General features: G+C 60.8%; 1 protein-coding gene across 1 annotated transcript; it reads left to right on the top strand.

Annotated features, from left to right (window-relative positions):
- The first annotated feature begins 3,004 nt into the window (after nucleotides 1-3,004).
- Nucleotides 3,005-22,453, top strand: PDLIM2 (PDZ and LIM domain 2). Its single transcript, XM_024197253.3, has 10 exons — nucleotides 3,005-3,181; nucleotides 6,960-7,104; nucleotides 10,166-10,317; nucleotides 13,816-13,885; nucleotides 14,214-14,407; nucleotides 14,616-14,700; nucleotides 18,508-18,647; nucleotides 20,336-20,481; nucleotides 20,733-20,850; nucleotides 21,824-22,453. Exons 2-10 carry the CDS (start codon nucleotides 7,012-7,014, stop codon nucleotides 22,020-22,022), a joined length of 1,197 nt encoding a protein of 398 aa, XP_024053021.2. The 5' UTR covers nucleotides 3,005-3,181; nucleotides 6,960-7,011; the 3' UTR covers nucleotides 22,023-22,453.
- The last annotated feature ends 441 nt before the right edge of the window (nucleotides 22,454-22,894 follow it).

The following is a 22,894-nucleotide window of genomic DNA, read 5'->3' as shown; positions in this document are numbered from 1 at the left end:
GGCCCTTTTACCTCCGGTTCGGAGGGCAGCCACCCTGGCTCCCTACAGAGCCTCTAGCTGCTCCCTCACAGACACTCACCCCGAGCAGCCTCCTGGCCTCAATTGTGCGGGACCAGCCTACTCCTGCCCCGGAATCTCTTGTAGCGATTCTGATGGTCGGGGCTGTTGATTCAACAGGGCCTGGCTCAACCCAGGGGTCAGGACAACATTGGCCCAATGTCTGTACCATCCCTTTCCAGCCCTGGCCTCCTTGAGCTGCCTCTCCCCGAGCTCGCCTTGGACCTCCACGGGCAGGCTGCAGATCCAGTTGGGGGTCTCAGCGATTTGGGCCGCACAGGCCATTACACTGACCCATCCTAGGGGCAGTGCTAGGACGCACTGGCGGGATTCCTGGACACTAGTATCTCCAGGCACTGAGAGAAGGCTCTGAGTTTCCCCAGCTGGAACATTGCTGGCCCTCGCTAGGAACAAGGGTGGCTGCAAACTTCCCCAATTTCATACAAGTGAAAGGTGGGCCCTGGGTTCCAGGCAGGCTCCCCGCACCCCAGTGAATAAAGTCTGAACAGGGCTGGACACACTGGCAGCCACCTTCTGCTCTGAGTTACTCACCAGTAAACCTCACTGAATCAGTGGGAGTGGGCAGGGTGCCCCTTGGCCCGGGAGCTGTGTATAGGGGGAGGGATCGGGGCAGGTGGTCCTCAGGTCAGCACCCAGGCAGGAGGGGCTGTAATTACACATGCAACGTCAGCCCTTCTGCACTGCGTGGCTGCAGAATAGTCAGCAGGCAGTGCTATTTACCTGCTATTTGAGTGCCATCACTGGAGGGAACAGCATTGGGATACAACCAGCAGGTGGGCAACTGAGATTCCCTAGAGCCACAGGTTCAAATCCTGGGAGCGCTTTGTTCCCCATCAGAAGGAGCTAACCCGTGTGCCAGGCTGTTTATTAAGTGTGGAACTGTAAACCCAGGTTCTGTCTGCCCTGCCTTCCCATTAAAGGGTCCAGGGCATTTCCCTGACAGGCTGGAGTTTGCCTTTGGCCGAGGTTTCCCCTCACACACTGGCTGCGCTGTATTGCCAGGTCACTACCTCCCACTGTAGAGGTGGCTGCATTTCCGTGGAGCTGTGCCTAGAGGATGTCAGGATTTGAGGACTCCAGGTTGTCTTGGGGCTGCCAGCAGGAGGGACTAGCTGAGCTATGGTAACAAACCTCCAGCCCCATGGTCCCTCTGCTATGTGCTAGAGAGCATCACACCAGCAGCATGCACAGAACTCGGCTCTCCCTGCTTGAAATCACAGGCCTCTGCCACTTGAGCTAAAGGAGATTCTCCAACAGCCGGCAGCAGTGTAGTGCTTATGCCACACAGATGAGCACTTCTGATTCCACCCAGTAGACAGCAGTGGCACGCACACACAGCCAATTAATCGTATCAGATCCTCCAGAGCAGCCCTCAGCCTGCCACCACCCCGATGAGGGGCAAGGAGCTACAGTGGGGAGGAAGGAGGAGAGAAATAACAACACAGTCAGTTGTCAATGAGGCTGGGCACAGTTCCTTAGCACAGACAACATTGCCTGTGACCCTGGTGTTGCAATCTGGCTCTTCCGAGGTAATGAACACAGGGCTGTGGGGCCTGTGGCGGGGACAGTATCTACAGAGGAGAAACGGGAAGGTGGGGAAGGATTGTGTGAGCCTCTGAAGCCCCTATGCAATCTCCTTTCTGTCGTCCTGCTCCCTTGTAGATCGTAAGGACAGCAGGAGCCATTCTTGTGACCAGCCAGTCTGAGCTGCGTCCTGCCGGCTGGCCGGAGAATTCCAACCAGTGATTCCTGCCTGCAGCCAGTCACTTGAGCTAGAGCGGAGCTCTTAGAGAGACGTCCATTCTCTTGCTGGGGACAGGGAATCCGCCCTGTTCCGGGCAGCCCATGCCAGCGGCTGACCACCCACCCCATCAGACAGGCACCTCAGTGCCAGTGTGACTGTCTCTCTTCCAGAGCCAGCCTGACGGGCCCCATGACTTCCCCTTGTTCTCACCACTAGCCTCAGCTGAGTCTGGTTCCTCTCCGGCCTCGGTGTGTGCCGGAGTGTGTGTGTGATTGTCATTCTCTGCTCTGGTCACTCTTGCCATTGGTTCAGGTTTCCAAGAGCCGCTAGGTCACACAGGTGCCTGTGGGCTACCCCCAGGAGCTGGGGTTCTCTGCTCGGTGTCCCCCTCTGGATCCCTAGTTTTGCACCTTTGGCCTTCACTCCTGACCCTGTTATTTTGTACTTGTCCCCCGCACACATTTGGATCTCGGGTCCAGGGGTCCCTCCCGGAAGGCTGGGGGAAGGGCCTGTAGAAGCAGATGGGCTTGTGCCCGCCCGCCTCCCAGAGCTTTCCAATGAGGCTCCCAGGAGTGACAGGCCCTGCTTGGCAAGAGTAGTTAGGGGGCTTAACTTCAGGCAGGCATTGCGGCCTAGTGTCTAGAGCACTGCACTGGGACTTGGGAGACCTGGATTCTATTCCTGACTTGGCTACTGGGTGATCTCAGGCAAGTCACTTTCCTGCTCTCTGCCTCAGTTTCCCCATCTGTAAAATGGGGATGATGCTGAGCTTCTTGGGAATGTGTGACAGGGGATGGATCACTTGATGATGACCTGTTCTGTTCATTCCCTCTGGGGCACCTGGAATTGGCCACTGTTGGAAGCCAGGATACTGGGCTGGATGGATCTTTGGTCTGACCCCCTAGGGCTGTTCTTATTGATGTCAGCAGGAGTTGGGTGCCCGCAAACCTCTGGGCTTCAGGCCCTGTGGGGACATGGGGGGGCCCTAGTTGCCTGAGTCACTTTTGCCAATGGGATGCGAGCTGCCGCTGCCCGGCTCCAGAAAGCCCCTGTGCCTGGGATCCACCCGAGGGACCGCGGGCGTCCCAGCCGGGCGGCAGGTCCGGGGCTGCGCCGCCAGGTGGCGCCGCTGGGCCGGCTCGCCCATGCCGCTCCAATTGTCTCATTAGCCGAGCGGCCAGCCCCTGCCCATGGGGCGGGAGGAGGCTGCTAGTGCCGGGCCGCCCCTGCAAAGGACACCGCGGAGCGGGCCGTCTGCTCGCCGGGCCGAGAGCGGCTGGGCTGGAAGCCCGCGGGCGGGGGCTGCTCGCTCCGCTCCGGGTCGGGGAGTCCAGGGAGAAGTGGCGTCTCTGCCCCGAGGTAAGTGCCCGGGGCTGCTGTCGGGGTGCAGGGAGAGCCCGCCTGGGGGGCTGGGATTCCTGGGCTGCTCTGGCTCCTGCCCTAGGGTGCTTGGATATTAGGGGCTTTGTCTTATATATGCAACTCTACCCCCAGCCCCCCCCGAAAAAGTCCCCACTTGGTATTTGGTCACTTTACCCTGCCCCCCCCCAGCCTGTGCTGGGGTTCTGGGGGTGAGGGCACCCGGGGTGGGCGGGGGGCTCTCGTCCAGCCCTTGGATAAGAGGAGCTGGCAGGGGCTGCAGATGCTCTGGCTGCTCCTTGCAGGTGTCCTGGGCCCTGGGAGCGTCCCTGCTCCCCTGCCCAGCCAGCAGCTTCAAGCTTTGCCCTGTCTCTGGACTCTGACCCCTGCCTGCTGCGCTGCAGACTTGGAAAGCGTCTCTCGGGCTTTAGGGCTGTGGGGTAATGACAGGCTGTGCTGCGGCGGGGAGCCGGGGCTGGAGCTATTTTGGGACTGTCTAGTAACTAGCTTGTTTCCTCATGCGGGGGGAGGACGGCCACTGAGAGCACCTTGGCTGCAGGAGGCCTGGCACCTCCTCACCCCATTGCCCCTGCTCCCTGACAGGGTGCTTGCATGCCCCCTTGGCCAAGCAAGCTTTGCCCCGGCTCTTTATTCAAAGACAGCCCCATTCTGTGCTGTCCCGGCCTCCTCTTGCCACCCCTCCAGTTGCCCTGCAGGGAGCTAATCCAGCCTGACTGCTGATGCCAAAGTGTCATGCACCCAGGAGCAATCTCTCCCTCTGCCGTGCTGCCGACGTGATGTACGAGCCACAGGGCTTCCCCATGCTAACGGAGGTGGCTCTCTCTGCCTGTCAGCCAGCACCTTGTGTCTCCCCTGTGCCTCAAGTCATGCTGTGGGCAGCGCTGGCCTTGGGGTACGCGCCAGTCACTGGTGAGCTTGCAGGGGTGACGTAGCGGACGTCTCTGCGGGGCACGGAGGTCAGAGATGTTGGGCGCCAAGAGGGGACCCTTCTTAGTGCTTTGTCCTGTCTGGTTCTGAGTGTCACAAGCAAAGGGGCTCTCTGTGCCCCCATCCAGCCTCTGGGATGGCTGCCTGGGCACTCATAGGCACACAGGCCCACCCTGCTGTTGGGCGGGATGGGTGGTTTCAGCCCTTCTCCCCCTCCCTGCCTCTCCCACCCCCCTCACTCATGGGGGGCCTTGCTGGAGTCCAGAGAGGATTGCCAGGCACAGGGCATGTCTGTATCTGGTGTGTGTGTGTCTGGGGGGGGAGGCGCTTCCTACTGGCGCTGCAAAGCCAAGCACAGGAAATTCTTCCCAGCGGTTTCTCAAGCCCCTCTTTGTGCGCCTGGGATTTTTAAGATGTTTCCCTGACGGTTATGGAAGAGGTGTCAGGGCCAGCCGGCCACCAGCCCTGTTTCCTCCCTCTCTGCCAAGCTGCATGTGAACCTAACCTCCCCGGGGAGGGGGCCTGCATGTGGTGAAGGCTTGCAGGGGTCAGGAGCGCTTGGGGCTGTGTCTGACCCAGGGCCGGCTCCAGGGTTTTGGCCGCCCCAAGCAGCCAAAAACAAAAACAAAACAAAACAAAAAAAAAAACCCACGATCGCGATCCGTGGCGGCAATTCGGCGGGAGGTCCTTCGCTCTGAATGGGAGTGAGGGACTGTCTGCCGAATTGCCGCCAAATAGCTGGATGTGCCGCCCCTCTCCAGAGCGGCCGCCCCAAGCACCTGCTTGCCAGGCTGGTGCCTGGAGCCGGCCCTGGTCTGACCTATTGACTCCAGCCACTCAGACGTGGGGGAGCGGAGCATCGGGTCATCCCCGGGGCTGTGCAGTGAGGCTGCCCCTGCGGGATGGGAGCAGTGCCAGGTGGATTGGTCCTTTGGGTGCTAGAGGGGACAGGGGCCTTCCTTCCTCCCTCAGTCGGAAGAGGATGCACAAAGTGGGCTGGGACACGAGCAGCACCACATGGGCTAACTCAGCCGCCCCCTCATGATGCTGCCCAGATCTGACTCTTTGTGTGTTCTTTGGGGTGGCCCCACCAGCTGCTTCGCTGAGAGCCCTGGGCTGTTGTGCTGTCCCGCCAAGACAGTCTCTCCCCACCCCGACCACTGCAGCCTGCCTTGGGGGGGAGTTGGGGGGGGCGGTGTCGGCACATGGAGGTGTCAGCCCAGCATCCTCTCCGGGGCGGACTCAGGGAGCTGAAAAGCTTCTACTGAACCACAGGAACAAATGACTCAAACCTGTGGCTGCAAACTTCCTGCGTTGTCTTGTCACTGCTTCCTGGCAGTGCAGGGGGTGGGAGGGCCACCTGGCTCAGGCCTACAGCACTGACCTGCCAAGACCTCTTCTGACCCTCCCTCCCCCCCGATACTGACAGCTGTTCTGTCTCTGCTCCCACCATCTCCCTTCTGCTCAAGTTTCAGCGATCTTCTGCCTTTGCACTATTACCATCTGCCTCTTGCCAGTCCCGTGGTCCTCTCCTCTCCAACACACGCTCTTGACCAGCTCTCCCCACCCCCCAATACTCACCGCCTTGCCCACAGCACCATCCTTGCTATCTGTTCTGCCACCTCTCCGAGCCGTCTTCCATAGGCCCTGGTCCTACAGCCTGGCACTGCTCTCCCTAGGGCCCCCTGCCCTAGGTTCGCTCCTCTCTGGACCCTGGCTATGCCAACTCCTGTGCCATGTCTAGGTCCCCATTCCCTGGGGTCCCAGCAGGGTTCTTACCTGGGTTCCTTCCTGAAGCTGGCTTGGTCCCCTTGGCCTCCTCGTCTGCCCCAAGCCCTGCTGTGCGTGATGCCCCCACCATCCCCATAGCGTGCTGGCTCACCCCACAGGTGTCGCGTTTACCAGCCGACGGCTCTGCCAGTGCACCCATTTTCTGGATTGCAAAAGGGCCTCGAGATGTGTAGGGGGCAGCCCCAGAACGAGACTAATTTGCCACCTGCAATGCTGGGTTGATGCTGGCACCATCCGGCCAGTGCCTTCCCCAGTGTGCCTGATCCCTCTGCAGGGTGATGCTAGAGCTTCCCCATCCCTGTTCTCTGTGCCCTTTTCTGCTGGGCTGGGCGGGGCGGGGCTGGAGCAGGCCCTGTGAGCCAGCAGCCTGCGCCCACAGGGTGTTTCTTCGCAGGGAGCCCCCTCCATCCGCCCCAGCTGCTTGTGGTTAGGAAAAGAAACCATTGGCCTTATTGGCTGGTCTCAGGTCTGCAACAGGAAGGCAGAGGCTGTTAGCACCAACCTGTGACAGCGAAAGACACTTCTCTGTGTCTCGCAGCTACCCTCCCCGGAAGGAAAGAGCAGCAGGGCGAATGAACGTAGTGTGCCGATTGCCCTGCTAGAGAGGGCAGCGCTGGGACGAGCCAGGGTGGGGGCCCCGATTACTGCTGGGCAGCCCTTCTAGCTTTGATTTCGGGATTGGAGGAGGGGGCCTGGGAGTCAGGACTCCTGGGTTCTGTTCCTGGCTCTGGGAGGGGCGTGGGATCTAATGCTTGGTGCTGGGAGGGGGTGGGAGTCAGGACTCCTGGTTCCATTTCTACCTCTGGAAGGGGAGTGGGATTTAGTGGCTTAGAGCAGTGGGACTGGAACCAGGACTCCTGGGTTCTATTTCTGGTTCTGCCACTGACCTGCTTTGGGCGAGGCAAAAAAAAAGATCTCTCTCAACCCCGGACTCCCCAACAGCCTAAAGTGCTCATGCTGCTGGGTTCAGCTTGTCCCTCGCTGCCCCCCGGATTTCCTCACCCCCAGCCCTGACGCTCTGGCCTCATTCCATTTTCAGATCCTCCTCCAGGTGCCACTGCGCTGCCCAGCCTGCCGCTGGTGGCGTCGCCATGTCAATGACGGTGAATTTGACCGGCCCGGCCCCCTGGGGCTTCCGTATCACGGGAGGAAGGGACTTCAGGAAGCCCATCATTGTGTCCAAGGTAGGAGCATCCACACGGGTATGTCCCAGGGTTTGTCTGCTTGTGTTGGAGTGTGCTCTAGGCACTTGGGCAGCGGGGCACTGGGAGCCAGGACTCCTGGGTTCTAATCTTGGCCCTGCCACTGAATCCCTGTATGGCCTTGCACAAGCGCCTTGGATGAGAGGGTGAGCGTTGCCTGTGCTCTGGAGGTGAATAGCTTCTGATGGGCTGGCAAGGGGAGCGGCTCTGAGGATTTAGCTAACGCTTCCAAATCCTAGGCTAGACAACCCGGGTTAGCAGCCTAGCACAGGCGTGTTAAACTGGCCGAGTTCAAGCTAGGCTCCCCCCAGAATGTGCCGTGCCCAGTTAAACCCATGTCAAGGCACATTGCCTTGTCCAGGTTCGGCTAACGAGTAGCGAACACCTTCTAAAGCCTAGCCTGGGAGTGGCCTGAGGGTGTGTCTGGGGTCTCAGCAAAGGGATCTTGGCTGGTGGCGTGCAGAGAGGGTGGCAGCCAGGCCCCCAGCTGGACACGGCTTTGCGTTCTGGAAGAAGCTGCTGGAACGGGAGCCGGGAAGCCAGGGGGATGCCCGGAGTTATGGCTCTTCCTGCTAAGTGGCATGTGCTGGGCTAGCTGCAGTGGTTCAAGGAGCCCCAGGTGGAGAGCAGCCAGTCCAGGAGGGGGGGTAAAGAAGCTGCAGAGAGTGGGAGGCTGTCCCCCAGCAGGGATGCTGCAGGTGCCTTCCTGTGGGGATCTGAAAGGGAAGAGCCCAGGCACTGGGTCCAGCTCCCCATTGGTGGGGGTGTGGCAGGCTTGATCCTGGGGTGAGCTCCCTGTGGATTTCCCCATGGCTCCCTAGTATAATCTGGCTGGCTCTCGCGCATCTTTCTGCTGGCATACTGTCCTCTCCATCCCCCCGTGCCGCAGCCGCTCGCTCTCCCATCGGCGAAGGGCAGGGGCTGCAGAGGAAGCCAGCTGCCCGCTGAGTGGGCGTGGTGCCAAGGGACCTGGGAGCAGATCCTGTTTACCGTCCTTGAGGAATCCTGCTCTGTGGGAACAGGCTAGAAGTCCCTGTGGTGCACGTGTGCGGAGAAAAACAACGGGCCCTAACGTCACCCCCGGCCAAGAGGAGTTTCTCTCTGTTGTTGTTCTGGCCTTGGCCTTGGTGTCCACTGTAAACCTGGCCTCAATCAGGAGAGATCAGGAGTGGGAGGTGGGGCCTTCTGCCTCCAAGTCACCAGCTGGGACCCGTGAGCAGGCTGGCTGTGACCGAGAGCCCTTCCCGCCTCAGCAGAGAGGCCAAGGACTAGCTGGACCATGGAGATTCAACACCCTCCCCCAGCCTTAGGGGTGGTCCCTCTGAATCAGGGTTGAGGTACATTGGTAAGACAGAACTCATCCTGTGCTGTACTGTGGATTTTCAGAAGCTTTTACGCCCTGCAGCTGTCGCTCTGGCATCTTTCCCCAGCACTAGAGTCATGTCACTTTATTGTAGGTAGCGCAGGTAGCGAGGCCTACAGTTAAGGTTGCTGGACATTTCCCATTCTAAGGCCCTGTTTTCCAAAGCCAAACTTTAAGCCTTTGGCCTGATATCTTCCATGCCAACTGGCTGTCTCAGGCTGAACTTTTTTGGAAAGTTTCAGCGAAAATGGTTCAGCCATTTCTGAGAATGGAATTTGCCTCATTTGTTGCAGAGGTTGGCAGGTGTGTAGTGAATGAGGCAGGAGGCTGCAGGAAGAGAGAGGATGGTCTCATAGGTAAGGTGGTTGAATCCAGTTCTCCAGGACTGCATTCTATTCCTGCCTCTGCCACAGAGTTCCTGTGTGATGCTGGGAAAGTCACTTAAACCGGACATTTGTTTGACAGATGGTCACTAATTGTGTGTTCCTCATTTTCTGGGTGTCCAACTTGAGACCAGATAAGCAGAAGTGCTGAGCGCTCCCAGTTTTGCCTGAGGTGAGTTGGGAGCTGGGCTGTGAGCATATAACATGCTACATGTTGCTAAGTATGCTGAAAAATCAGGCTCCAGGCATCTCAAATGGACACCCAAAATTAGCTGATAATTTTGGCTTTAATCTTTGTGCCTAGTTTTCACACCTATAAGATGGGGGGGGGGGTAATACCACCCCTCACCTCCTGGGCTCTGTGAATTTGTTAATTCATATTTGCAAAGAATGAAGACTGCAATGAGAGCACTGTAGAAGAAGCCCACAAGGAAATGAATAATTCTGTATTCAGAGCAGGATAGTCATGCATGGGACTGCACAGTGTTGGAGGAGGATAAAAGGAAATACTGCCCAGCTTCGCTGAGCACTGGCCAGAGAGTAAGGCATGTAGTGTTGGGGGTGGGAGAGGGGTGCCTGGGGAGTCTCACCCGCAGGGCTAGCGGGTAGCCACTCAAAAACTCAGCAGTGTCCTCTGCCCCAGGTCTACTCCCTACACTGTGGCCCCATTTTGACAGCCGCTTCCCAAGGGCAGCAGGGTATTTGGATGCTATCTGGTTTCCAGGTCAGGGATGGTTTCCCCTCCCCCAGGTCTAGGTACGATGTCTGGGAACCTCCTGTCTGGGGGCGAAAGCTCTAGGCCCCTGAGTGGAATGTTGGGCTCCTCTGAGCCGGCCAGGGGCAGATAGAGAAATCGCTGCTGCCTCGCAGGGTTTGGCCATCCCTTTGGGCTCCTCCTCACTGCAGAGTTACCTGTGTGACCGCTAGTGTGTTCTGGCCAACCATGGGCAGGGCCGGAGGCTGGGCTGAAAGAGGTCCCACCGAGAAGCCAAGCTGGGGGAAAAGCTGGAAGCTGGTGGCGTGGCGGTAGGTGATGGTAAATGCAAGCCCAAGGCAGGGCTGAGCTTGGGCCAGTGTGTGTCATCTGTTCAGAGCAGGTTGGGAAGGCCCTCCTGTTTATCTCCCCCTCCCCTCTCGCTGCTCCTTGGGCGAGGGTGGCAGTGTCTCCTGTGCCATGGTATGCTGGAGGTGGCTGGCAGGCCTCTGCCCCTGGCATTGTCTCCCCCCCCAGGGCGGTTTGTTTCTCTGCAGTAATGCCTGGGTGTTCTCCCGCTCCCCCCGCCCCCTTGCTGCGCAGGTGACGGAGCACGGGAAGGCAGCTGCAGGGGACCTCCGACCTGGTGACGTCATCGTCTCCATCAATGGCAACAGCACGGCCGACATGCTCAATGTGGAGGCGCAGAACAAGATCAAGCAGAGCTCCGGCCGGCTCCAGCTTCAAGTGGACAGGTGAGATCCGCCTGCCCGTGTCCGCGCTGTGCTGCTCCCTGTTCCTCAGCAGGGCAGGGATCTGCTCGGGGGTCTGGCTTCGCTATTTCCCCCCCCAGCCCCCTTGTGCTGGGGAGTGGTGCAGTGTCCAGGTGGGGCGTCGGGGGTCTATGGTGCCATGGAGAAGAGCGTGGAGGAATCTGGAGTCCTGCAAGTTCAAACTAGCAATCACTCCAGCAGGATCAGTCCTAGCTCTTTTCATCACAGCAACAAGGCCTAAGGGGTGGAGCTGGGAGTCACGACTCCTGGGTTCTCTTCCCGGCTCTGCCACTGATTCACTGGCTAGCCTTGGGCAAGTTACTGACCCCCTCTGTGCCTCAGTTTCTCCTGCTGTGCAGGGTGGGGTAATGATCCCTCCACCTCTCCCGGAGGGCTGGGGGTTAGTTAACAAATCGGTACAGCACTATTTATGTCCCAAGACAATACGCCATTACCAGGGCTCAGCCCTGTACTGCTCCTGCCTACACCTCCTGCATGGACAGGTTGTGGAGCCAGGGATGAGGGTTATTCCCCCCTGCCCCTCAGAGGTGGAAGCACACCAGCCTGGGCAAAGGTTGAGCGGGGTTCAGGGCTCCAGCTCCCTCTGTTTACATGGAGCAGCAGAGGCGTACAAGAGAGAGCTGAGGCCTGTATGGGGGATACAAGGCTGGAATACAGAGGGGTCTTGCCCTGGTCTCTTTGCTACACCCTGGGGATCACTGCTCTGGGGTCCTGTGCCAGGCTTTATGCTGCAGCTCTGAGGGCCGGGGGGGGGCATGCTGGGCACAGAGCTGTGGCTCCTGGGTGGGTGGGGGGCTGTGGCATGCTATGGGGTGGGCATGCTGTGCTCTGGGTGGCTCTGAGGCTGGGTGAGGGGATCAGCTGTGCTGTGCTTCTGAGGCAGGGGCATGCTGGGCACAGAGCTGTGGCTCAGGCGGCATGCAGGGCAGGGCTGGGGTTCTGTAGGGTGGGGCTGTGCCAGGCACAGCGTGTCTGTTCCTCCCTGCTTCGGGAGACGCCATCTCTGCTGTTGGCCTCAGGGGGCCTTTAGGCTGCTTCTGGAAACCAGCACGCTGTGCGCATGACGGAGCAGGCAGCTTTGGCAGCTACCACCCTGCAGCCCGGGTCTGACTGGTTCCAGCAAGCCTCTGGCCTCTGGGAGGGGCAGGTCAGGGGTGTCCTGTGACAGCCCCTTGCAGCATGGGGCAGGCCCCAGTCAGCGGAAGCTGGAGCTGGACACGGCCCCCCCGGATGGCCAGGCTGCAGGAGAGGGACCCTGCGTGGCAGGTCTGTCAATCCAGTCGCCCCCGGGGCTGGCTCTCCATGACCCTCCCCGATTCACCTGCTTGGCCCGGATGAGCTGGCTGCAGCGGCTGCTTTGACGCTTATGGTCTAAGCCAGACCCAGAGGAAGGGAGGCCAGGAGCTCTCTTTCCCCTGAAGCTGGGAAGCTGGGCCCTGCCCCAGTGGGGAGGTGGAAAGTTTCTTTGCGCTGTCTCCTGATGACTCTGACTGTCCAGAACGTGAAACTGTCTTTGCGGGGGGGGGAGGCGGTGTGATGGGTGCATCCTAAAAATACCTCGCTGCTGACCCGGGCGCGGCCACATGCCAGCCTGACTCACGGCTTCCTCTGGCCCTCCCCCGCCATCTACGGCGCTCACAAGGGATTGTTTGGCAAGGGAATCTGCCTGGCCGGCTGCCCCAGGGGTTGCATTGTAGGGTGAGGACGTGCCTGGGAGCGCCAGGCAAACTCTTGGGCTGAGCCCCCGCCTTGCCCTGGTCAGCCGCTTCTGCAGCAGGTCGCGTCGCCTGGACGCTTGCTCGCATCCCCCCTCAGCAGTTGCAGCTCAAATGCATGTGCGCACAAGCTTCCGTGCAGTCACGCTTGCACAGGCGTGCGCAGCCTAGTTTCACCAATGCTGGTGCACGAGCTCCTGGGGAGCTGCCTGCCCAAGAGACCCCCTCCCGCACGCATGAAGCCCCTTTCTCTTGCCAGACCATCTCTCCTGGCTGCCTCTCTGCTCTGTGCTGCGTCCTCTCCAGCTGACTGGGACGTGCAGCGGGTTCCTGACGAAGGGTGGGAAACCCTCATGGTATCTTGGAAGTGGCCCAAGACCCACAAACCCAGCCGGAGCGGCTCAGGAAGCTGCATTCCTCTCATTCCGGGCCCTTTGGCTCATCTCCTTCCCTTCCCCGCCTGCCCCAAGAGCCAGCCCGCTGTCCCTGTGCTCCCGCTGGGTCCCCAGGGTGGGGAGCCATGCCTCTCCATCCCCAGGCTGCTGGCCCTTCCCCTCGCCTGCTCTGGCTCGTCACTCCTTGGCCCCTGCTGTACTGCAGCCCTAGAGCACAGGGAAGAGCAGCGCCCCACCTGAGTAGCCGCCCCCAGCTTACACACCCTCGCCCCGGGAGCTGGCTCTGTCCCTCTATGAAAGCAACGTGCCCTTTTGTTGCCATTGGGCGTGTCTGCCTGTGTGTGTGAGAGGCAAGCAGACACCCGCAGTCTGCTCTGTGTCCTGCTGGCTGGGGCTAACCCCATGTGGCCCCTTTCCCCGGGTGGAGTGCTGGTCCCTATATTCTGATCCCTTTGGGGCTGGGCCCGGGCTTCAGAACTCCCAGCGCCCTGCCCCTCTGCTCACGGGCGTATAGGATGTGGGGGGATGACTCCTCTCATCTCCCACCCTCATGTTGCATTCCTACGGTCCCATTTGTACCCCTCCATTTAACTGCCCTTAATGAATTCCAGCTCCTGGCTACATCAAAGCCCTCAGCAGGTTCCTGCTGAGAGGGGGAGAGAATATGAAGCAGCCCTGTATTCCCTTCCTCCCTCCGCCTGGCCTCCGGGGCTGGCGCTGCGTCCAGCACATCTGGGCTGGGACCAGGAGCAGGAGTGGAAGAAGTCCTCTTAACCCTTTGTCCTTCTAACTGTGGCCCTCTAGGTCCCTGGATAGGGAGCGTGCTGGGTGGAGCGAGGCCTCTGGGGTGAGCCGAGTTCTTCCTCGCTGACGGGGAGACTGTTCTGGTAGCACCTTGAGGCCCCCACTGAAATCAGGGCCCAGTTGCTCCGGGTGCTGTACGTAAATAGCTCACTGGGGAACGGGCTGTTTCCTACCAGCCAAATAAACAAGATGATAGGTTATTAATGTTACCCCGTTGGACAGATGGGGACTGAGGGGCTAGGGGTCTTGCCCAAGGGTGCAGAGTCTGTGGTGGAGCAGGGAGTAAACCTTGGGTCTCCTGTGTCCCAGGCCTGTGCCCCCAGCTTATCCTTCTTCTGCTTTCCCACGGGGAGGGTAGTTGGTGCAGTCTGTCAGACACAGTATACCAAGGAACGTGGCCTCAGGGCAGGGCACGAGAGGGGGTAACTAGCCAGCTGCCTTCTCTGGTCCCGGGTGTCATCCCAAGGCCCCAAAGGTGGAATGGGGACCAGCCAGGCCGATCTCACTCTCTCTCTCCATCTCCTCCCTCTTTCCACTGCACTCAGGTCCCAGTTGTTCTCTCTTGGCCAGACCAATGGTGAGAGCTCCCCAGAGATGTTGGCCATGCGGTTCCAGGTGAGACCCCCTCCCATCCCCAGCTCACCACCAGGTCCTTCCCCAGACCCTGGGGAGAGTGGAAACATCCAGCCCCACCTGCCAGCGGGAGCTCCATGTCTTGGCCCCAAGCCCTGCCCGTAGGGGGGAGGGTGCTGTGCCTGTTAATGGCCCTGGGCCTAGATTTCAGGGCATGGCTGCCTTTGCCCATCCCAAGGCCTCTCCCCTCACAAGGGTCCTTCCTGCTCAACCCCAAAGGAGGGGGAGTGACGGGGAGCCAGGCCATCCTGACTGGTGTGTGGGGTGGCTCCATCCCCCAGCCCGCTTGGCTGACAGTATCTTTCCCCAGGATGTCGTACGAACCAGGGATGACAGCCAGGGCTCGGTGAGGTCCTCCTACTCCAGCCCGGCGTCCCTCAGCCCCCGGCCCGGCAGCCCCTTCTCATCCTCGTCACCCGGGTACCGGCCCGGCAGCCCCTATAGCCCCCAGAGGCCCAGCCTGCCCTCCGAGGGCAGAGGGGAGACAGTGGCGAGCAGCCGCAGGTAAGGCCCAGAACCAAGGAGAGGTAGAGGCTCATGGCTGGAGCAACGAGCACCGGCAGTTAGAGGCGGGGTGGGCGTGCCATGCGTCTGGCTTTGAATGGCACAGGTGTGGGGGGCTGGCAGGGTGGAGGCGATGGGGTACAGCTGACCCCTTTTTGTGATTTCCCCCTGTGAATGGGTTTCCCATGGACTTTTTTCCCCCTTTCAGCTTCCAGTCTCTGGCCAGTTCTCCCAGTGTCTTTGAGGATCGCTCCCCCTCACCCCACGGGCACCAGCGTCCAGGCAGCAGACAGGTGAGCAGGAGGGCGCTTGGGTAACAGCATCCCAGGTGCACAGCGTTCTGTGTTGGGGGGGATCCCCCCGCCATCGAGCTGGGGTGTGACGCTGCAGGGGGCAGGTGTTGGCTTCGTACCCTGGGGACCTGGCGTTGTGCTGGGGCGGAGGTGTGTCTGTGTGGGAGAGTCTGAGTTATGTTGTCTCTTTCCCCTGCCTGGGCCGCTGCGGGAAGCCTCGTGAGGCCCTGTGTGGGGCCAATGACCCAAGCTCCTCCAATTCCCCCGCAGGGTTTGGGATGCTTCGTTTCTGAACGCAGGGGGCCCAGGGTGCCAGGGGCCCAGCTGGCAATTCCTGTCGCTGGCTGTCCCTTTTTTGTCAGATGGGATAACTGGACATTCTCACTGTAGCAAAGTCCAGTCCGTCTTCATAGTCCTATTGAGCTCTTGGCCCCAGCAATATCTTGTGGCAGCGAGTCCCACAGGCAAACCACCCATTTTGCAGCAATCTGAAACATGCTGCCATTGGGTGTCGCTGATTTGGGGTGTCGCTACTGCCTTCCCTGTCCTACTCATTGGTGTGGTCTGTCCATCTGCACCAGTGCCTGTCTCTGAACCCCCCTCTCCTGGGATATTTTTCCTTGGGGCGTTTGTCCCTTCCCCTCCCGGTGCTGACTCTGGGTCTGGGTCCAGGTGTATTTGTAGGATTGGGGAAGAGCTCCATTGTGGCAACAGGAGGGGATTTTACTGCCGGAGGGGGTTGAGGTGTTCACATCAGCCCTTTGGCGCTGTGACTGCTCCTCCCTTGGTCCATCCAGCTTTGCCCGCCTCCTCCATCCAGTCTCCATGTTCCTGTCCTGCCCCAGAGGGACCCTCCTGGCGGAGTGAGGGCTTTGGCCTCCATGTTGCCCCTCCTCAGCCGCCCCCTTGAGGCCGTGCGCTGGGCCCCGTTACTAAGGCAGCCGGATCCCACCTCTGTCCCCGCAGGCAGCAGTGCACCTGGCTGGGGATGTTTGCCTGTTTCTACTTGGCGTCTCCGAGGCAACGGCTCAGGGCTGGGGAGGCAAAACCAGTTTGGGGAGATGCTGCTGCTTTCCCGTGGGCATGCAAGGCAGGGGCGTTGGCAGGGGAGGCTGCCTCCACAAAGACACGTGCTGGGTCCTGGGAGCCTCTGCTCTTCCCTGGAGGAGCCGCTTGCTCCATTGCCTCTGGGGGGGGCTGTTCAGTCTCTGTTCAAAGCCCTCCCTCGTTGCTGGATACTGCCTGCCCCAGTGCCCCCTCCCCAGTCCTGGGTGTGTTCTCTGTGCTGATAGCCAGGCCACACTGGCACCACAGCTGCAGTTCCAGGGAGTTCAGGGCTGGGGAGCTGCAGCCCAGTACCTGAGCCATGAGCCCCAGTTACCCGCCCTGCCGGCGCTCGGCAGAGCCTGGCTCCAAGGGGCTGCATCCCACTGCTGCCCTGGGGCGGTGGGCTCCGTTCCCTGCTCCTCACCACTGGGCTCCCTGTACAGCCTTCCCTATCCCAGAGGTGCCTGGGCAGTGTGGCCCAGGCCGGTTGCAGTGCAAGCCTCCAGTCGACTTTCTAGCCAAACCTACACTCGGGGTGAGGTGCTGGGAAGCCTGTGACCCACCAGGGGGTCTGGCTCCTGGACTCTCCCATATCTTACACCCTGTAGCCTCCCCTTTCCCATGGGGGCCTGTTCTGTGCACTCCGGTGACATAGTGCCCAGAGCCACATCCTAGCACGCCCCACTTCGCGTTGGCCCAGCATTTTCTTGGCTCCCATCCTCTCCAGCGTGTTTCTCCTGGGCCTGGGCACTGCTGCTGCTTGTTCCTCCTGGCTCCGCTCCGTGGCAGCCGCCGACTCCGGGGGCCCTCTCCCTCCCCTCCTTAGCTTTCTTTATTTTCTCGGGGCTGGGGATATTTTTCAAGCCCAAATTGGGAAGCGTGGTGGCCCCGGAGCATGGCCTGTTCCAGCTGGCAGCGGGCTCGGCCCCAGCAGACCCTTGGCTTCCCCTGCTGGTTTGTTCTCTCCTTCCTTCCCAGCGTTTATTTGCTTTGGTCTCTGGGCCCTGGTGGGCTCCTCCCTGCCTGGAGGCCACATTAGAGCTGGGGCCCTGCGGGTGGGATCGGAGATGGGGAGACAGGACCCCAGTGTGCGGGAGCTGAGCAGGGATGCTTTCCCTGAGACACATGGCTCCTTGGCAACTGCTTAGCTCTTTCTAGCAGCAAAGAGGGCCCCAGAGGCTAGACCATCCCCCCCAACCTGCCTGTCTCTTGATTCCCAATGACTCCCCCCCGCCTCCCGAGGGTCTGTCTTTGGGACGCTCGAGTTAACTGCAGGGCCTGGCGTGTGGCACGTTGATATGGCCGGACCTCGCTGCATTGTGAGAGCTGGAGTGTCGCTGATGGGAGGACGGATGCTTAAAGTGCAGGCGGAACTGCAAGGAGAGTCTCTAAGGGATCGATTGGCACCGTAATCTCTATTGGGCCACTCTGGGGCCAGGGAACACGAGGGTTGCAGTGCGCATGGCACAGGTACACACTCGTGGGCTCTGTGCTTGGCTCCTTGCAGAGATCTGAGCCAGCCAGATTCCCTGCCCCGGGGAAGGGGACCAGACCCCTCTACTTTCCTCCTTGGATGGAAGGCTGAGCAGCCGGGCTCTGCTGGCTTGCGGGGTGTGCTCTGTCGAGTTTTTCTCCCAGAAACATTTGCTTCCACTTATCCGGGGTTTCGCCTTTCTTGTGGCTCCAGGGCCGTTAAACAGGAGCAGATGCCGTTGGAGGAGCATTTCTGGGCTAGCAGCACAGGCTTAAAATAACAGGCTTTTTTTGGGGGGGCGGGAGGGAGTGTCTCCTGGATTTGGCTAGAGCCGACCCAGAAATAGGCATGCTGGGCAGAGACACAGCACTGGCAGAGAGGGCGCCGGGCAGCACCGTGACGGGGAGGAGAGGGGCATGTCTGCCTGGTGCTGCGTAGCTGGCTGGTCCTTGCAGAAAGGAGCCAGGGCTCTGGCAGGGGTGGGGAGCAAGCGGGGAGGGGTGCTGTGCTGGGCCCGTTTCCCTCCAATCCCCATGGAGGGGAGCAGGGTCTGGCTGGCCTTGGAACTGGCACCGGCTTGGTGGGGCGGCCGGGGACCCCTTCCAGGGCCTGCTCCAAGAGGGTGTGATTACCCAGAACGTCCTTTGCTTGCTCTGGGGTGGAATGAGCACGTGCAGCTCACCGCATAGTGCCAGGATGAGCAGAGCCTCCATCTCCCTTGCAAGCTGATGGGGCGTCTGCCTCTTGCAGATCTATCCATTGCCCACTTCCCCCAGCAAACAGAGCCCTCTCTGCACCTCTCACGCCCCGGCTGGGGGGCCCCCGGAAACCAGCCCTGCATTGTGGGCCAGGGCCCTGTGGGACAGGGAGGGCGTTGCCGTGTGCGTCTCCCCAGCCAGGAGCCGCAGGTCTGAGGGGTCCCCTTTGCTCTGCTGGGAAACACTCCAGCAGCAGGGAGGAGATGTCTGGACTGTGGGTCAGGGGCGTCCTCTAGTGGCCGGAGCATGCCGTGCAGCCCTGGGTGAATGTGAAAGGGCCACGCTCTTGTATCCTGCGGGGTGAAAACGGGCTGGACCCGTTGAGTGTCTGCACAAAGCACTCCTGCCCTGCGGCATCCCATTCGCTAGTATCCACAGCTTGACTTGTCCCTTGCTAAGGCATCGGGACGGGTGCCGTGGCCTAGCAAGCAGAGCTCTGGCTTGGGAAGGCTGGGTCCCCAAGTTCTGCGCCAGCCTCACTCAGGGTCTGGCTCCTCACGCTCCTTCCTTCTCTCTCTTGTGTCCCAGGAGCGAGGCAGCTTGTGCCACCCGAGCAGCTCTCCAGTTGCAGCTCTGCCTCTGATCAACCGCACACCATCCCCTCTCGGCCCCTGGGAGATGGGGAGGGCCCCGGGCAGGGCCTCGCCCTCGTACAGCCCCCGCAACAGGTAAGCCTGGCTCGCCAGCTGGGGCTTGGGCAGGGAGGGGGGTGTGACCCAGCCCAGAGCGAAGGATGCTGCGGGGAATCAGTCTGTGACCCACAGGGCTCCAGGGGAAGTGTGACATAAGCCAGGCTGGCAAGAGGACCCGGAGGATGCTGCCATTCAGGGCGAAGGGGCGTTGGCAGAGCGGTGCCAGCCTTGAACTGATTTGGAGAGTGTGAGGGGGGTTGGGTCGAGGTGAATCGCCTCAGCGGGGCAGTGAGGGGGCTGGAGACTGAGGCACGTTGTGGGATCTGGGTCTGGGGAGGGGTCTCTTGGGTCTCAGCTGAGCTGGGAGATTGAGGGCGGGGCTGTGAGGTCAGTTCAGGGGTGCATATCCTGGGGAGACTGGGTCTGGTTGGGGTTGTGGGGGTCAGGTTGGGATTGAGCCGCATCACCAGAGCTGCTTCCTTAAAGGCGTCCTGTTCCTACCTCACCCCCCCACCCTTGCTAGTCTAGTCCCACAGCCCTGCCAACGTACCTCTGTCCAGACCCACGGCACCCCCTGCTGCTCTGCTGAGCTCTGCCAAGGTGCTGCGCAGGCTGGGCCTGAGGTCTGCCAGCATTGCGGGGGGGCAGGGGGTGGTGAGGGGAGCCAAGCACTGGAGTAGCTGAGAGTGAGACAAGGCACCTTTGGAGAGAACGGGCCCCTGGCTGAGAGTGGAGTTGTGGGGGTGGGGGAGCCCTCTGGTAGGCTGGGAAATCCCTGCCCAGAGATCCCAGGCCCCAGCCTGCTCACCAGGGGTTCCCCTGGCCCAGGGAGCCATGCAAGGGTTAACTCAGCTGATCCAGGTGTGCGTGGGAAGGAGCAGGGCAGGCCTGGGCGTCACCCTGGCCAGGGAGCGTCAGCGCCTTGTCAGCACAGAGAGCTGGAGACTGGGCCTGCAGAGAGACCGAAGGGGCAGCAGGCTCGCCCCCTTGGCAGGGCCTTGGGGTAGGTATTTGGAGGGGTGTGAATTCCCAGTTCCCACCCACAGGAGGAACTGGCCATGTGTATGGGATGCAGGGTGCTGGCTGGGCTGTGGCCCCCGGGTTTCCTCATGGAGGAAGTGCAGAGGTGTGGGCTAGAAAGGCACCCCCCTGAACAACTCAGGTGGGACGGGCTGTTGGGCACAGAGTTGTCTGTGCCTGGGGTGAGGAGTTGGCTCGGTCAGCGGAGCTCAGCAGCTGGGGTCTCTCCTCCCTTGGGATGGGAGCTGCAGGTACCTCATCCTGACTGGAATCAAGGGGGGAGGGAGATCCTGCCAGTTCCTCCCTAGAGATGGGGGACTGTGGCCCCAGGGGCCCCTCTGGATAGGGGGTTAGCAGTCACCTCTGGGTCCCCAAGCTGGCACGCTGAGGGGGTTGGATTGTCTGAACACCCTGCCCGCGGCCAGGCTGCTGCTGCCTTGGCACAACAGGGATTCGCTTGGAGCTTTGGCGGGTGAGGGGACCTTAAATGCTCCTTGTGTCGGGATGGGACGAGCCCCCTGCCCCTTTCTGGAGCACCGAGGCTTCCAGGTGGGTAGCTGCACGCAGTGGGTGGTTAGCAGGGCTGATTGGCCGGGATCTTGCTCCCTGCTCCACCTCGTGCTGGGTGCCTGGGGCTGGACATAGCTAGGCCCTCTGTGTTCTTCAGTGGGGCTGCTATACATCAGGGCCTGCTCTCTCCGCAGCCTGGACTCGGAGCCGGCCATGCGGCGCTTGGAGGAGGACTCCGAGGTCTACAAAATGATGCAGGAGAACCGCGAGATCCGGGCCGCTCCGCGGCAATCCAACACCTTCCGCCTGCTCCAGGTGGCTCTGGAGACTGATGGGGGAGGTGAGCAGAGGCTGGAAGGAACTGGGGCAGAGAAGGGAGTAGGCAGGAGTCCAGAAAAGGAGAGCAGAGGGGCCAGGACAAGGGCAGGGGTGTGATAGTCTCCAGGGTATGGGGTTCTGCATGGATGGAAGGGTCGGGGTGGAGGAGATTAGTCTTTGGGGTCCAGGGCAGTGTGTGGGGAGGCCTGGGGAGGGTCTGTGGACATGGGAGTGCATCCTTGATCCTAATGTCTCCCTTGCTCTCCTTTTCAGCGGGCACCACGACCCCCTTTCCCAGCAAGCTGTCCCCCAGCACCCACAAGCCAGTCACCAGCTCCGTGGCCGGGGTTCAGAAGCTGCACACATGTGAGAAGTGCGGCACCGGCATCACGTGAGTGTGGCTAATGCGGGGGAGGGAGACTCTGGAGACTCTTAACCTCCCTTCGGGCTGACGGCTCCATTTATCCCAGGATTTCTGGGGGGAGAGCCCAGTCGGGAACTCGCAGCAAGCCCGGGCTCTCTTGTCCTTCCAGCCCCCAGTGCTAGCTCCTGCAAGCCAGGCCTCATCTCCGTTCGGCAGGAGAGGGTGTCAGCCTGGTGCTCAGAGTCCAGACTCCTGGGTTCAGTTCCTGGCCAAGGGGAAGCGGTCTAGGTGGGGAGCAGCCTGCCCCGCCCATATTGCTAGGCGGGGGTGCGGAATGGCATTGGCAGAATACAGAAGGCTGATGCACTGGTATAGCAATGAGAGCACAGGAACTGGGCGTCGATCTCCTGGGTTCTATCCCCACCCCTGCCACCGATGCCCTTTGCAAGTCCCGTTCCCCCTCTGTGCCTCAGTTTCCCCATCTGGGAAGGCTTCGCAAATGTCTGCAGCATTGGAGATGGGGATCCATCCTTCTCCGGGCTCTGGGGCAGTTCAGACCCACGGACCCAAGCCCATGTGCCCTTTTGCCCGTCGAAGCGTGGCTAGGCATGGGGCTTGGCTGCATTAACCCCTAGGGACGAGGTGGAGGTGGCCACGTGGTCGCCCTTCTCCGTGCCTTTCTGTGCACACAGAAAGGCTTCTGGGGCTACTCTCCCGCTCGGCTGGTTACTGAAGCAGTGAGAGCTGCTCCGAGCGGCTGGAGCAATGCCATGGTGAGCGGCCTGAGGCTGGAGTTCAGAGGAAGGTGCCCTGGTCTCAGGGATGTCCCCACGGAGCAGGCAGGAACCCGTTTCTTGAATGGCTTGGCCGTAGCTTGGGAGAACGGAAGGCAGAGTTGACCCTGTTGGGATTTGAAGGGGTGGCTCTGGGGGCAGTAGCGCTGGGATGCTGTTGGCCAGCTTTTCCTCCCAGCTGACCATGTCCACGCTGTCTCCCGCAGGACCCAGGCGGTGCGAATCCAGGAGAGCCGGTACCGCCACCCCTCCTGCTATATCTGTGCCGACTGTGGCCTCAACCTCAAGATGCGGGGCCACTTCTGGGTGGGCGAGGAGCTGTACTGCGAGAAGCACGCCCGCCAGCGCTACCAGGGCCTCGGGGAGGGCGCCGCCGCTGCCACGGCCATCTCCTCCAAGTCCTGAGCTGCACCCGAGAGCATGGGGCCTGGGGCTCCCTGGCTCTGCCCGCCCCCCCCTCCCCGGGGCTTCCGCCAAGCACAAACGCCACCTCCCATGCTGGGAGTCTCACTGCCGTGTCCTGCTCTCAGCCTCCCTCGATTGGCTGCCAGGCCCTTGCCCCTGCTGCTCCCCAGCCCGTCGGCTTCACTGCTCTTGTTGCCGCCAGCCAATCGAGAGAAACTGATGAGGGAGCCTGTTAGGTATAGGGTAGCGGGTGGGAATGGGATAAAGAGTGGCCTTTGGCCTCTCGGTCACCAGTTCAAATCCAGATCCCTCTGCTCAGCCAGTCCCAGCTGGTGGTTGTCCAGCTGCAGAAATGAGCTTGTTTGGTTCTCCGCCTGTTTCTTAAAAGGCGTCTGGCCTAAGGTGCCCAGCTGTGGGAGATGCTTGTCCCGCCTGCTCAGTGGGCAGAGGGTTCGGACTCCAGGGCTGCCGGCCCTGTACCTCTCACCAGGCCACCTCCAGGATACAGACACACACTGTAGGACGGCTGTATCGCCTCATTCTCACGATCACTGCCAGGAGCTGTGCGTGCGTCTGGGTGCAGTGGGGAGGGTGGGGGTGGCGCTCACACACTTAGGTACTGGGGGCATTGCAGGGGGGAATGGGATAGGCACAGCTTTGTACACTGACTTTGTAAAGCTTCTCAAAGGTATTAAACCAGATCTCTATATAAAATATAATATATATACCTGCCCCGCACCTGCCCGCTCCTGTGTCTGGTCTGTGGATGCAGCCAAGAGGGAGGGGGAGCATGCTTTTTCGCCAGGACCAATGGGGCTTAAAGGAACGGGGTGCGTCCCACCCACCTGTGTCGGGATAGAGACAGACAGGTG

The sequence above is a fragment of the Terrapene carolina genome, unplaced genomic scaffold (genome assembly GCF_002925995.2).
Source record: "Terrapene carolina triunguis isolate 2854851 unplaced genomic scaffold, T_m_triunguis-2.0 Scaffold53, whole genome shotgun sequence".
In the NCBI taxonomy this organism is placed as follows: Eukaryota; Metazoa; Chordata; order Testudines; family Emydidae; genus Terrapene; species Terrapene triunguis.
Note: the sequence above shows the minus strand (reverse complement) of the source record. Positions and strands in the feature narration are given on the sequence as shown.